General features: G+C 40.0%; 1 protein-coding gene and 1 long non-coding RNA gene across 7 annotated transcripts in view; one reads left to right on the plus strand and one right to left on the minus strand.

Annotated features, from left to right (window-relative positions):
• Positions 1-13,097, plus strand: part of LOC146691279 (uncharacterized) — an 84,655-nt gene that overhangs the window by 71,025 nt on the left and 533 nt on the right. The window lies entirely within an intron of this gene.
• Positions 1-13,097, minus strand: part of col18a1a (collagen type XVIII alpha 1 chain a) — an 81,888-nt gene that overhangs the window by 2,189 nt on the left and 66,602 nt on the right. For 4 of the 6 annotated variants that reach the window (XM_085434628.1, XM_085434625.1, XM_085434624.1 and 1 more), the window contains 26 exons: positions 13,006-13,068; positions 12,178-12,222; positions 11,836-11,919; positions 11,261-11,392; positions 10,513-10,581; positions 8,963-8,989; positions 8,522-8,620; positions 8,179-8,214; positions 7,906-7,995; positions 7,788-7,820; positions 6,705-6,740; positions 6,244-6,303; positions 6,075-6,152; positions 5,910-5,945; positions 5,740-5,793; positions 5,511-5,582; positions 4,797-4,871; positions 4,671-4,695; positions 4,221-4,274; positions 2,833-2,867; positions 2,625-2,747; positions 2,381-2,525; positions 2,115-2,179; positions 685-813; positions 503-535; positions 105-425 (listed from right to left, as the gene is read on the minus strand). In XM_085434628.1, the coding sequence (XP_085290754.1) occupies positions 105-425; positions 503-535; positions 685-813; positions 2,115-2,179; positions 2,381-2,525; positions 2,625-2,747; positions 2,833-2,867; positions 4,221-4,274; positions 4,671-4,695; positions 4,797-4,871; positions 5,511-5,582; positions 5,740-5,793; positions 5,910-5,945; positions 6,075-6,152; positions 6,244-6,303; positions 6,705-6,740; positions 7,788-7,820; positions 7,906-7,995; positions 8,179-8,214; positions 8,522-8,620; positions 8,963-8,989; positions 10,513-10,581; positions 11,261-11,392; positions 11,836-11,919; positions 12,178-12,222; positions 13,006-13,068 (2,019 nt within the window). The remainder of the gene's footprint in view (positions 1-104; positions 426-502; positions 536-684; positions 814-2,114; positions 2,180-2,380; positions 2,526-2,624; positions 2,748-2,832; positions 2,868-4,220; positions 4,275-4,670; positions 4,696-4,796; positions 4,872-5,510; positions 5,583-5,739; positions 5,794-5,909; positions 5,946-6,074; positions 6,153-6,243; positions 6,304-6,704; positions 6,741-7,787; positions 7,821-7,905; positions 7,996-8,178; positions 8,215-8,521; positions 8,621-8,962; positions 8,990-10,512; positions 10,582-11,260; positions 11,393-11,835; positions 11,920-12,177; positions 12,223-13,005; positions 13,069-13,097) is intronic. The other 2 variants (XM_085434626.1, XM_085434629.1) reach the window with 1 other exon arrangement.

Consider the following 13,097-nt stretch of genomic DNA (forward strand, 5'->3'; position numbering starts at 1 on the left):
TTTTTATGATTTTAATTTTAGGCAAGCTAGCTAGTTTTCATCCCTATGTAAGGTAAATTAATATTTATTATATTTTTGAGCTTTTGAGTATCCACTTTACTCACGCCTGATCCCTGTATGTCGAAATGGCCAGCAGGCTCCAGCACAGGAGGGACGGGTTGTCTTTGAGGAGTGACAGGGAATCTGCTTTCCGTCTGCTGGTTGGCAAATCTTCCATCGGTATGGCCTGTGTGTGTCTGGTCTGGGAATCTGGGATCATACTTTGGAAAGTAACGGGGGTCTGCGGGTGTGGGTGCTGGAGGTTCAATGGGTTTTATCAAAGTGAAACCCTCAGAGTAATGGCCTGCTCCGTTGTTTTGGGACTGGTCCTGCGACTGCGGGTACAGAATCACAGGTGGAGGTTGGACTTCTGCCACCTCATTCTCCTTTGTGTGAAAATAGAAGAAATAATTAAGTCATATGAACGTTACAACATTTTATTTCATGGTTCTGTGAAACTTACCAGATCTCTGAAGAAAGGATTGTACTCTCCAAGCTGAAAGGAGAGGAATCAACCATTTAGTGTCGCTTTACATTAAGTTTTTCATATGTTATAAACTAGTGATACATTATAATAGTGTAAACTGGTTTTAAAGTTGATTTTATCAAATTCAAAGCACTGCACTGAAAAGTAGATAAAAGTACCATGACTTGCCGCACTCCATCGCGTACTCTCAAATAAAGGTCTGCTCTGTCTATGATGTAGATGAGGCTGCCCTCTTCCTGACGTCTGGCCGTAGCAATCATTGTGTCATATGATCTCAAAGCTGTCACCTGCACATACACACAAAAAAGACCACCATACATCAGACATATATATTTAAGAAAAATTACAAACGGTACAGTGCGTGCTGGCGGGCAGGGGCAGAGACCGTGGCGGACTGATCTCTACTAAAACTAGCAAGTGCTAGTGCTTGAGGTTGAGAGGTACTGGCTAGATATAGTTGGGCTCATGTCAACACACGACTTAGGCAGAGATTTGACAGCATTCCAGGGACACTGAGGACATTGAGTCCGAATGGACCATGTTCAGCACCTCCATTGCTGAAGCTGCTGCACTGAGCTGTGGCTGAAGTGGTTGGTGCCTGTTGTCTTAGTGGTAAACCCAAACCAGACAGTGGACACCGGAAGTCAAATTAACCATCAGGCTGAAGGCCTGACTAAGCTTATCTGGCCTGTGGGACTTCGGAGGCAGCCAATAGGTACTAACAGGCAAAGTGGAACGCGGCTCGGGCAGTGGCTGAAGCAAAACTGGTGTGTGGGAGGAGTTCAGAGAGGCCATGGAAAAAGGCTTTTGGACTGCCTCAGAGATTCTGCTGAACCATCAGGTGACTCAGAAGGGGAAAGCAGTGCTCTACCTGCACTGTATGTAGTGCAGGTGGAGTAGTGCTGACTTTAAAGATATTTCTGCTTGGTGGAAGGAATTGTTCGAAGATCTCCTTAATCCCAGTGACATGTCTTCGGTAGAGGAGCAGAGTCCCGGGATGAGGGGGACGGCTCACACTGGGGGTGAAGTCACTGGGGCAGTTAAACAACTCCTTAGTGGCAGGTTCCTGGAGGTTGATGAGCTTCACACTGAGTTCCTGAATGTTTTAAATGTTGCAGTGCTGTCTTGGTTGACACGCCTCTACAATGTTGTGTGGAGATCAGGGGTGGTGTTTCCCATCTTTACGAAAGGGGACCGGAGGTTGTTCTCCAACTATGGGGGGATCACACTCCTCAGCCTACCTGGGAAAGTCTATGCCAGGGTGCTGAAAAGGTGAGTCTGTCCATTAGTGAACCTCAGATACAGGAGAAACAATAGGGTTTTCATTCGGGCAATAAGTCGGACTTGTTCCCAGTGGGTAATGGACTCTGCCAGGGAGGAGGTGGCTAGGGAGAGGGAGGTCTGGGCTTCTCTGCTTAGGTTGCTGCCCCCGCAACCCAACCCTTGGATAAGCGGAAGACGATGGATGGATATATGAATGGGTGGGTACAAAAAATAAATCAAAAACTGCCATTCTACAGATAAATGAATTTTGTGAATTCAGAGTCTTGTGATGGAGCCATGATTAAAATTCAGTGATAGTACTCACTCCAGAGGATGGTCCAGGAGCTCCAGGTGGCCCAGGTGGGCCAGGAGGACCAGGGACACTGACAGCTTACATATATAAAAAAAAAATTAGAAACAGAAGTGCAATTTATCTCCAGTATTCAACCAGTAAAGTGCATTCAGTAAGATTAAGATGTGGCTACCTGTAAACAATTCAGATTTACAGGTTAAAACCTGTAAATCTGAATTGTTTTTTTCCCCAATAAAGAAGTGTCTTTTTTTTCTTTTTTTGTGGAAAAAGACACTTACGATAATTGGGACGATATGATCCTGAAAGGGTCCCCGGGGGTCCAGGTGGTCCTGGAGGACCTGGACGACCATCATAACCAATTCCTGGTGGCCCTGTTGGTCCAGATGGTCCAGGTGGCCCAATTATAGAATCTCCCTTTGGACCCTAATGTGGAAAAGAAAATCAGAAATTTCTGGAATATCACATCTAGATCGGGGCCAAATGTTTTTTGGTTGTATTAACAAATAAGGTCTCAGAACTCACTGGGAGGCCAGGTGGTCCTGGAGGTCCTTGGACTCCTCCAAATCGAGGGTCATAATATCCACCACCGGGCTCTCCTTTTTCTCCCTTGACACCTGATTCTCCACGCTCTCCCTTCAGTTCATTCTGTCAGAAGAAGTTCAACTTTGTTTGTTGATGAAGAAGAAATAAACTTAAAAAAAATGACTGGAGTAACAATGAGCTAGCTTACCCTCAATGTGTAGATATCAACATTAGGGGATGCTCCTGGGGAAAAAAAAAAAGATGCTTTAGTGAAGCAGTTGTGTAGCGTGCTGGATATGCAGCATTATAGTTGTGCTGACAGTTCATGATCTCGGGGATCAACAATGGTCAGTGTGATCACAAAGACATGTAATTCACATGTACGAATTTCAGGCTTTAGCACTATAGTTCAACTTTTCAGGTGCTAGTAGATCAGCTGGTAAATCAAATGAAACTGTTTCACTGCCCCACGCCATTGTAATCCTCAGAGAGCAGGGTAGTTGTTTAAGAATCAAAATGAAGGAGAAGGTAATCATTGCAGTGAGTAATCACAGTGTTTTACACGAGCAGTCTGTGTCATACTAAGGGCCAATCAAACAGCTGGTTAGCATGTCAACGTTTAGCTGTCATCCCTGTGAGATTTTGCCAACAAATATACCCCCGCAAATGTCACACATGCCCACCTTCAAGTGTTGAAACAATGACCACGTGTGAGTCTTTCCTTATAAAATGTATTTTTCCATTAATGCATTCAGTCAATACTACCAGTATATTTGGATCCAGATTAGGGAGGTCAACAAGTCGACTAATCATCGCTGTTGTCACTAGTTGATACCAGACGTACTAGTCATTTAATCTAATTGTTAAAATATTAATTGATGCCCAAAGCCAGAAAATTAATGTCGCCTAAAAAAATTTTTGTAGCCATCTGCCATCAGATTGTTGTTGAGAAAAGCCATAAATCTGTTAGAGTTTTTGTTAAAACTATTATTGCAGGTTCAATTGGCAGAAATGAGCTTTCTCCAAAAGGTGGATGGGCTCTCTCCCACCTGTGTGATAGGGTGAGGAGTTCAGTTAACTGGGAGCTGTTCAGAGTAGAGGACGCAATAAATGGTTTAAAATGCCTTTGTTAGTTTTTGATATTTTCAATTAAACAGTTCTCAAATTTAACCTAAATCTGAGTGTTTCTTAGTCTTAGACTAGTCGGTTAGTCGACTAAGAAATTAGTCACCAGGAACAACTCTAATCCAGATTATTTGTGTTGCACTTATTCAGATTTTACTATTGCTGGGTTAGTAGTAAACGCGCATTTACAGACAACAGCTGCAATCTGCTAGCGACCAAAGCAATCACTAGGAGGTTTTTGGTGTAGCACCTTCTTTGTATGTGATTTCACTTATTGAGAGCCAGAAACTTCCGGGAACTATTCCCAACCAATCGCAGATTACACACTTCCCTCGCAGTATAGCACATAACTCTTTAAGCAGTATATGCACGACTTTACATGAGAAACGTCAACAGAAAAGATTGCACAACCCTTTACAATCATAAAGGAATGAAATTTCATTTATTCTTAATTCAAAAATGAGGATTTACCTGGGATCCCTGGAATTCCAGTCTCACCACGCTCCCCTTTTTCTCCTTTAATTGCTACAACACAAAATACAAAGTTTTTCACATTACAAAATTACTCATAGCTCTCTGCAGGTTTAAATATCATTGAACCCTTGAAAGCCATGTGCTCTACTGCCAGTGACTTCTTCATTCTTTTTTTTCAAATCTAGACTTGAAAGCTTAATCTCCTGACAGTGGAGTGTATATCCTTTGCAGGCTGAAGGAGCAGAACTGAAATTAAATTCATAGATTGCACTGTTTATCTCTGCAGACACTTTGAACCCTTTAAAAATCCTTCCTCCTTTCCCCTCCCATATTTACTGAACCTCTCTACTGTGATCCTTCTTTTTGATTAATTTAATCTGACCATATATTTTTGTAATGTATTTATTTTTACACACTAAAACAATAAAACAAGTGAAGATGACATACCTGGATAATTCCTTTCATCATAGCGCTGTTAACAGAAGGGAAACAATCAACAACAACAACAACAGAGGAAAATAATCAGTAGGGAAGATGAGACATGACCAGATTTTTGGGAAGCTGTGTACTCACATTGAAACGGTCTAAAGGACTGGCTGGGCTAGGGGGTCCTGGTGGCCCAGGTGGTCCTGGAGGGCCAGGCACTCCCTAATGAAAACAAAGATATTCAATATTTTTGGAGGACTCAATAATTTTGTGAGTTTAATATAACTGACTGTAAAGCTTTGGCTGGGATTAAATGTGGCCACTCTTGGAGAAATATGTTTGGCAACATAACATTTGGCATTTAAAAACAAAAGAAGAGTAGAGTAGGTTGTTTTGTGTGAGGAAAGAAGTGCAGCTCTTTTTTAATGAATCACAAGTTGCTTTAGTAATGCTTAGCTAAATGAAAGTTCACTTGAATGCAGTATTTAGAACCTAAGGTGTCATTGTTGAATTTAGTTTCATTAAAAGATTAAAAAACAGAGCTAACAAATTAATGATGCTCAGTATATGTTTAGTTATGAAAGCTAAAACCAAAAAAATAGAAAAGGGGGAAAAAAGACTTACATATTTGTTGGGGTTAAAAAAAACTTTTATAATGTGCTAAAATTAACCTTTTAAGTTGAAAGTGACTCTGTGTGATTGCCAGTTGTGTTTTAAAGTGACCTTTAACATGGGAGCAGGGAAGTCACACAATGCCTGTAAAATACAGGCTTGAGGGATGTAAAGTAAGCCAATGTCATCAAACCATCTTTGCTGCTAAGCCTCCCAAGCTAAGGTATTGATAATAGTATTAATACTTACAGGGTAGCCAAAGCCAGATCCAACCCCTGGCTCTCCTTTCTCACCCTTATATCCATTTATCCCAGGACGACCCTGAAGGGAGAAAGTTATTGATTTATTTGTCTTTTGTTGAACTTGGACAATAGAAACAAAAAGATAAAAACCACACTAAGGTCAAAAGTAAAAAATGGTATAGAATACACTTCACTATGGTCAGTATTTAGTAAAACAATAAGAAAGAAGCACTTACAGGTCTTCCAGGCATTCCAATTTCACCTTTCAGTCCAGGAGGCCCATATGGTCCCTGCACATATAAATTATATAATTAAACGCGCTGTCAATTGACTGGTGATTGAATAAGGTAATTGAAACAGTTTCAGTACATTAACCAAAAAAAGTCTTAGAAATGGAAAACCTTACAGGGGGCCCAACAGGTCCTGGAAGTCCTCTGTCTCCCTGCATGCATGGTTTGGGGGGATGATTAGTTTCAAGAACAAAATGATCATCACAAAATACACCAAAGACCATGAGTACATTAATGCATAATAGATAGAAATCCAGATAGTCAAATTCACTGAGACTCACCTTTGGACCAGCTAGCTGTGCCAAATTCAGAAAATTTCCATCAGGGCCAATAACCAAGCCTGGCTCCCCTTTTTCACCCTGAACACAGAGCACCAAGACAACAAATACTCAATGACAGAAATGATCAGAGCAGCCAAATTAAGAGTCTAACATATAATGTAGACTTTACCTTCTCACCATAGCCTGGAGGACCAGGATCTCCTCGGTCACCTTTTGGCCCCATTGGACCCTGCAATATATTAAAAAATACAATAAAATACATGAAAACATTAGATGAGTTAGATTTGACAGCACCCAACATTTTGTTACCATGAAGCAAATAAGCCAATATAATGGGCCTTATCATTGACATTCGTATAAAGAATCATTTGTTGATGGCTAAATTAATAAATACAGATATTGGTACGTCACCTGCCTACACACCCTATCCTCCTGATTTACATACAAGCTAGCGCTCCAAACGTGTTTATCTCAAAGTAATCCCTGACTAATACAGCATTACAGTATTGTTTCAAAAGAATAAAATGATATCATCTGATGTCCCACATTCATGTAATTACATATTACATTTTTAATATTGTGCATATAGTTATGCAAGAAAACACAATTATGTAACAGAGGCAAACTCACAGGAAATCCAGCTCGACCAGGTAAACCAGGCCCACCCTGTAGAGGAAAACAAAACCACACACCTCTGTTTAACTTGATTAGATCAGTTTTATTCATTTTCCTTAATACCAGCCAAACATTTGTTTACCAGTAACTATGAGCAAATCCACACACAGTTTATGGCTAACACAAATTAAGGCTAAAAATGCAGGTTGTGAAGTTAAGTGCTGCTTTTGCTTGGTGTAGGTGAATGAAAACCAGTGTTTGTTTCTTGGCTGTCACTTTTCCACAGTTGTTACAACACTGTAAATTTGTAATGAGCAGTGAGGTTTCTTTTGAACACCATAATTGTATACTCTGCTGTGCGGTATAAATCTTGGTAGAAGCTGTTTGTCATGTTTCAGTTGACAGCCCATTTTATAAGGGAACTATTCCTTATAGTCACAAATGCAAACATTTAAAAATATGGCAGAAGAAGTTGTAAAATATTCCCCTGGATGTTTCTTTTGAGTACGACTTACTTTTCCAGTGGGACCCTGCTGCCAACATCAACTTCAAAATGGGCTTTGGCCCTTATTTGCCAGTATCAGCAAATATCGAGGCTGGTATGGATCTACAGGTCCATGCTCACCGTGATACCAGTGTTAGAGCTGTTTTGTAACATGTTGATATTGGTATTATTGTGCAATATTGTGTAAGTCCAGGTTTTTCCACTGTGTGATTACAGAGCCTATGCATATTTCATGCAGTATGCATAAAGGCGAATAAGCATTAGTTGGTTGAAATTGTTTTTGGGTTTTTTTTTCTTTTCAAAGGCCATCGGCTGAGATTCTCCCACAGATTGTGGATTCGCCTGATGATTAGAAATGAAGGAATAACTTACTGGTACCCTTTGAGGGTAACCAAAGCTGCATGATTCAACATTAGGAAACAAAATTGTAGGACGTCCTGGTAAATTGTATAAAAAAATGTTAGTGTTAATACCAATTGTAACATTTCTGGGTTGTGACATGGACCACAAGCATGCTTGAATCTGTGCAAGTAACATGAAGTGAAACTCCTCTTTGTCTTTAGTCCAAAAACACCTTCAGAGTTCAAACATACCTGAGGGCCAGCTCTGCCAACGACTTCATCAAACTGTGGAAAAGGCAGACATTACCATCAGGTTTGGATTTTAGCTTCATACAGACTCAAACAGCAGTGCTCATCTCTTGTTACTTACATTGCCTGATGTCTGGTAGACGATTTGTCCTGGTGGTCCAGGTGGACCTGGTGGACCGGGTAGTCCAGTTCCATCTCGACCTGGTTCACCCTAAAACCAGAAAGAAAGAGGAAAAAAAATTTATTAGCATCCAGTAGTGAAAGCTTATCACATAATCAACATGACAGAAGGTTAAGGAAGGCTACTGTGGTAGGAGATATCATTCGTGTTATATCTTAGTAATGAGTGCTTTGTAGTAAAACAAGTGCAATCATAATTACAAATGATATTCACCATCTGTCCTTTGTCTCCTCTGTCACCCTTTGATCCCTGTAAAATTCAAAGAGTGAGATACTTTAGCAACAGAGAAACCTGTATGTCAAATGACCGGTCTGCAGACTAACCTAATTACATGAAACGTTCAAACAACAAACGTTGTTTTGTTTTTTTTCTTTCATATATCAGTTTTAATATACAAGTTGTCCATGAATGCCAACATGAAAAATTCTATTCCAAAGATAAAGATAAAAACTTGGAGAAATTATATCATATGTAAATATTCTTCAACTAATCTGTCTAATTCAGAGATTTAATTTAATCTTTATTTATTAAGTTGTTTTTGTTGGGGTTTTTTTACCGGAGGTCCAGGGAAGCCATCCAGGCCTGGTTGCCCATCTCTTCCAGCAGGACCTCCATCACCCTTCTCACCTGGTCTGCCGGGCAAGCCGGGGTTACCCTGCAGAAGAACACTCAATTTGAGTTGGTGGCAAACAAAATTATAAACGAAGAAGAAGAAAATGGCAGCAAACAGGAAACAGAGCAGGAACTTGAACTTCTAAATCTTGCTTCCTTGACTTAATGTGGAACACATCAAGCTAGATTTGATGTTTCAAACTCAGCGTAGGACTATGTTTTGCAAGCAGGAGGGCAAAACCTAATGCAAAGGACAATGATAATCAGTGTCGACTGTTGGCTGGATGGATGTTGGTCAACAACTAATTACATTTAAGGACATGTTGTTGTTATTTGTGATCATACTCCAAGCTTTCCACCTCAACATAAATTATAATTTACTTACTGGAAGTCCAGGTAATCCAGGAGGACCCTGAAAGCACATATTTGTTTGGGTTATTTGGTAGTTCATGTATAGCTTCTTCATCCTTCATCATGTATTTGCAGTTTCCTCGTAAAAATTGTTTGAACAGTTCTAAAAACATTCTTACAGAAATCTGCAAGCGAGAGATCATGTTGGTCAGAAACCTTTTAATCAGATGGCTTAATAGACTCTTGATAAACCCTTGATGGAACCATATTTGATCATTTAAATGGACATCAAAACTGGCCATCCCATAACTCACTGTAAGGTTGAGTTTCTTCTAGCCAATCAGGAAAGATCGGGTTATGTGACAGCTAGTGACATTAGTGTATCTGACCTATCAGCAATGGCCCAGAACCATGTCAGAATTTGGAAAATTGAGTTTTTCATCTTTACCTACGCCAAAATTTATGGTTATAATATCAGAACTAACTGTGGTAAGTTGATGAAACCCTTGCATTATATATAGTTCAATAGGTATTGTTAGGGTTGGATTTCTAGAAATTTGGTGATACCATATTGGATCACATGACTTGGTCATTTAAAACTAACACAAGTGGTGGTAGGTCAGTTATTCACGAATGCACCAAAAGCATTTACCAAGCCATACTTGTTATTTCTAAAAAGAAAAAAAAGAAAAAGTACCTTATCATAAACTCACTGTAGGACAGTAGTGGTCAACAGTATATTGGATGTTGCCATGACTACACAGTGATCGAATACAAGGTTTACCCCATTTTAAGGGCTTTTTAGGCTTCATATACAGGAATATGTAAATTTGTTTGTTTGGTAAATGGCCTGTATTTGTATAGTGCTTTACTTAGTCCCTATGGACCCCAAAGCACTTTACACTACATTCAGTCATCCACCCATTCACTCACACACTGGTAATGGCAAGCTACATTGTAGCCACAGCTGCCCTGGGGCGCACTGGCAGAGGCGAGGCTGCCGTACACTGGCACCACCGGGCCCTCTGACCACCACCAGTAGGCAATGGGTGAAGTGTCTTGCCCAAGGACACAACGACCGAGACTGTCCGAGCGGGGCTCGAACCAGCAACCTTCCGATTACAAGACGAACTGCCAACTCTTGAGCCACGATCGCCTCGTTTTTAATCCAAGTACCGTTAAAATGATTTAGTCAGTCAATATTTGTAATTTGTTTTGATTTATGAATGAAAAAAGGGCTGCAACATAATGTTATTTTAACTTACTTTGTTATATTTTCAGTTTCTATGGTAATATATTTTGTTTTCACTAATTCTAAACTTCCTTGTTATTGTTCCTTCAAAGTTGCCTGGATTTTGCTTTAAAATGCTTCCTGCTTGTCTCTTTTATGGAAGCCAGCCCATCAAGTACCATACTGTAGAACAGCACAACCTATATAAGGGTGTATACACGTGCTCAGTTCGGTGAATGAACATTTCCATGTATTATAAAGGGTTAAGCAAGTACTATTGCTTATTCAAATTTTTACTCTGAATTTAAGCCTTATATAAAATTATCTTCCAAAGTCGATAAGAACACGTGTACCTGTATTCCATCTGGTCCTCCGATGCCAGGACGTCCATTGAAACCACCAGCAGAGCCCTCCATGTCATCCTTCAAATGAAATATTTTAAATTGCATTTTTGGAGATTAAATGTTTTTTGCAAAAGAAACATAGTAAAGCTAGCATGTCACTAGTCTGTCACATTTTGGATCGTGGGAGGGGAAAACTCTGGAAACTGATTGAAACATTTCCAGTAAATATTTTAACTTATAAGCCAATCACTATATATACGTAACTAAATATGTCTACTTTCACCCAACCATTCATCCATTTTCTGCAGCTTATCCCGGTTGGAATGATGGGCGCAGCAGTCTAAGCAGAGAAACCAGACCTCCCTCTGCTTGCCCACCTCCTCTACCTCTTCAAAGATCAGGTCATGCCTCAGTGTGGAGGTTGCCCCTCCCTGAACCCGTATCTGCCTGAGGTTTCTTCCCTTAAAAGGGAGTTTTCCCTTCCACTGTTGCCAACTGCTTGCTCATAGCGGGTTGTCTGATTGCTGGGGTTTCCTCTGTATTATTGTAGTGCACTGCAAAAACTCAAAATCTTGCCAAGTATATTTGTCTTATTTCTAGTAGAAATATCTCATTACACTTAAAATAAGACAAAATCAGCTACAAAGCAACATTCTAATAAGATATAGGAACTTGTTAGAATGTAATGCACCTTGAGGTAATGGTTGCTAGGATTCAGTGCTATACAAGTAAAATGTACCTTATCATGATAACTTACAAATCCAACTCGATAACTTGGTCCAGGAGGCCCGGGAGGTCCAGGAGATCCAACTGGTCCCCTGGGTCCAGGCAGACCAGCTAATCCTGGCTCTCCTTGAGTTCCTGGTAAACCACGTTCTCCTTGAGCACCCTGTAGGGCAAAAATTAAATAAATTAATCAAAGCAAATAAGAGATTTAATACTTAGTAGACTGCATAATAAACAACAGTCGCCTCACAAGTGTCTTGAGGTGACTGTTTTTGTGATTTGGCACTGTATATATATATAAAACTGAATTGAATAAATAAAGCTACAATGTGTTTTTAATTAATTGGCATCATGTATCATCCAAAACTAAACATGCAGCCATCAGAGTACTTGGAAGGAGTTTTCAAAGCACACACTGTTTTGCACAAAACCCATGCTCACTGTCCTGGGACTAAATTTAGATGTCAGAATATGTGAAATAAAACACATCCAATTCTCAGATTAGACTTAAAGTCAAGTCTGCAACTGACAGTATTTGACAGACATTTGCATATTGTTAGAAGACACAAATCCTCTTTGATGACTGACACGCTGGAGCCCAGTTACCTGCAGATGGGAAGGCTTAGGAGAGGAGGAGGAGGATAAATAGTGAGGCAGCAGATTGGTGAGAAAAGAAAAGTAGGAACTTGGCTGAGGAAGAGAAAGGGATAGGAAAAGTTTTAGAAGTATTACATGACATACTGGTTATCCTGTGGGTGCCTCTACATAGTTGGAGATCCCAAAAGTGTGCCATAAACTTTGAAATGTACTTACCTTCTTCTCAGGATTGTCTAAACAATTTTTAATTACTAAAACAAGTTACATCAAGAGCACTTTATGACACTAACTTTGAGATAAAATCTTTAAAAAGGAAAGGAGAGAGAAAAAAAACAGGTCATCAATTCACACCTTTTCTCCAATTGCCCCTGGAAGACCCAGCTCGCCAGCATCACCCTATTTTAGGAAACACAGTGACAACACTTATCAACACCATTTAAAGTTGAATAGAAACTTGAAATAAGAACTATGAACAATTTTCTTACTTTCAGAAAATCTAAAAGCGGCTGTGGACATGTTGTGTCTAATGCCTGTCCAAAGACTGAGCAATTTACTCATCAGCATTCGCTTAGTAGCTTATAGTTGGTAGCCAGTAGACATTTAAGGATATAGTTGCATAGAAAACTCTTGCTACTGTATTTCCCACCCCTAATATTTCTGGTTGAAATGAGTAGCGTTTGTGTCATGTGTCACAGTATCCTTTGCTCCCAGTGGTACTCAGCTTAGATGAATCTTTTTTGGAATTTAGATTCGTTTAATCCAGTACCAAGTACTTTGGATCGCCAACACTTAGCTTACCTGTCACACCACCAAATCACTGAAATTTCTCGGAGACTTCCTGTAGAGGCTTCCAGTGTCTTTCAGGATTCACACTCGCATTTACATCTATGGAAAATTTAGGACTACCAGTTGTCCAGTCCGGAGGGGAAACTAGAAAGCCCGGAGATCCACACATTCCTTTCTATCCAACACTTGGAAGGTCAAAGCTAGTTAGCATAGCTTGAAAACGTTTTTTATTGCAGTTCTCTCTGGATTTTAATTTTTGCTCTTGATATCTGAACCCCAGCAGCTACTGCACACTTTAATAAACTAGCGTTTATTACACATTAGACGAAATGTCATTTTAGATCAGATTTATTTAGTTCTTAGAGAAGAAACCGTTATCTTCATAGTCTTTACCTTCTCCCCATTGGGACCAGGAGCTCCTGGTTTGCCATCAGTACCTGGTATGCCAGGCAAGCCCTAGAGGCCAAAAGATTAGGATCAGATAG

The sequence above is a fragment of the Copadichromis virginalis genome, linkage group LG16 (assembly GCF_057382275.1).
Source record: "Copadichromis virginalis isolate Kocher_CV1m ecotype Utaka linkage group LG16, C_Virginalis_male_GT1.1, whole genome shotgun sequence".
NCBI lineage: Eukaryota > Metazoa > Chordata > Actinopteri > Cichliformes > Cichlidae > Copadichromis > Copadichromis virginalis.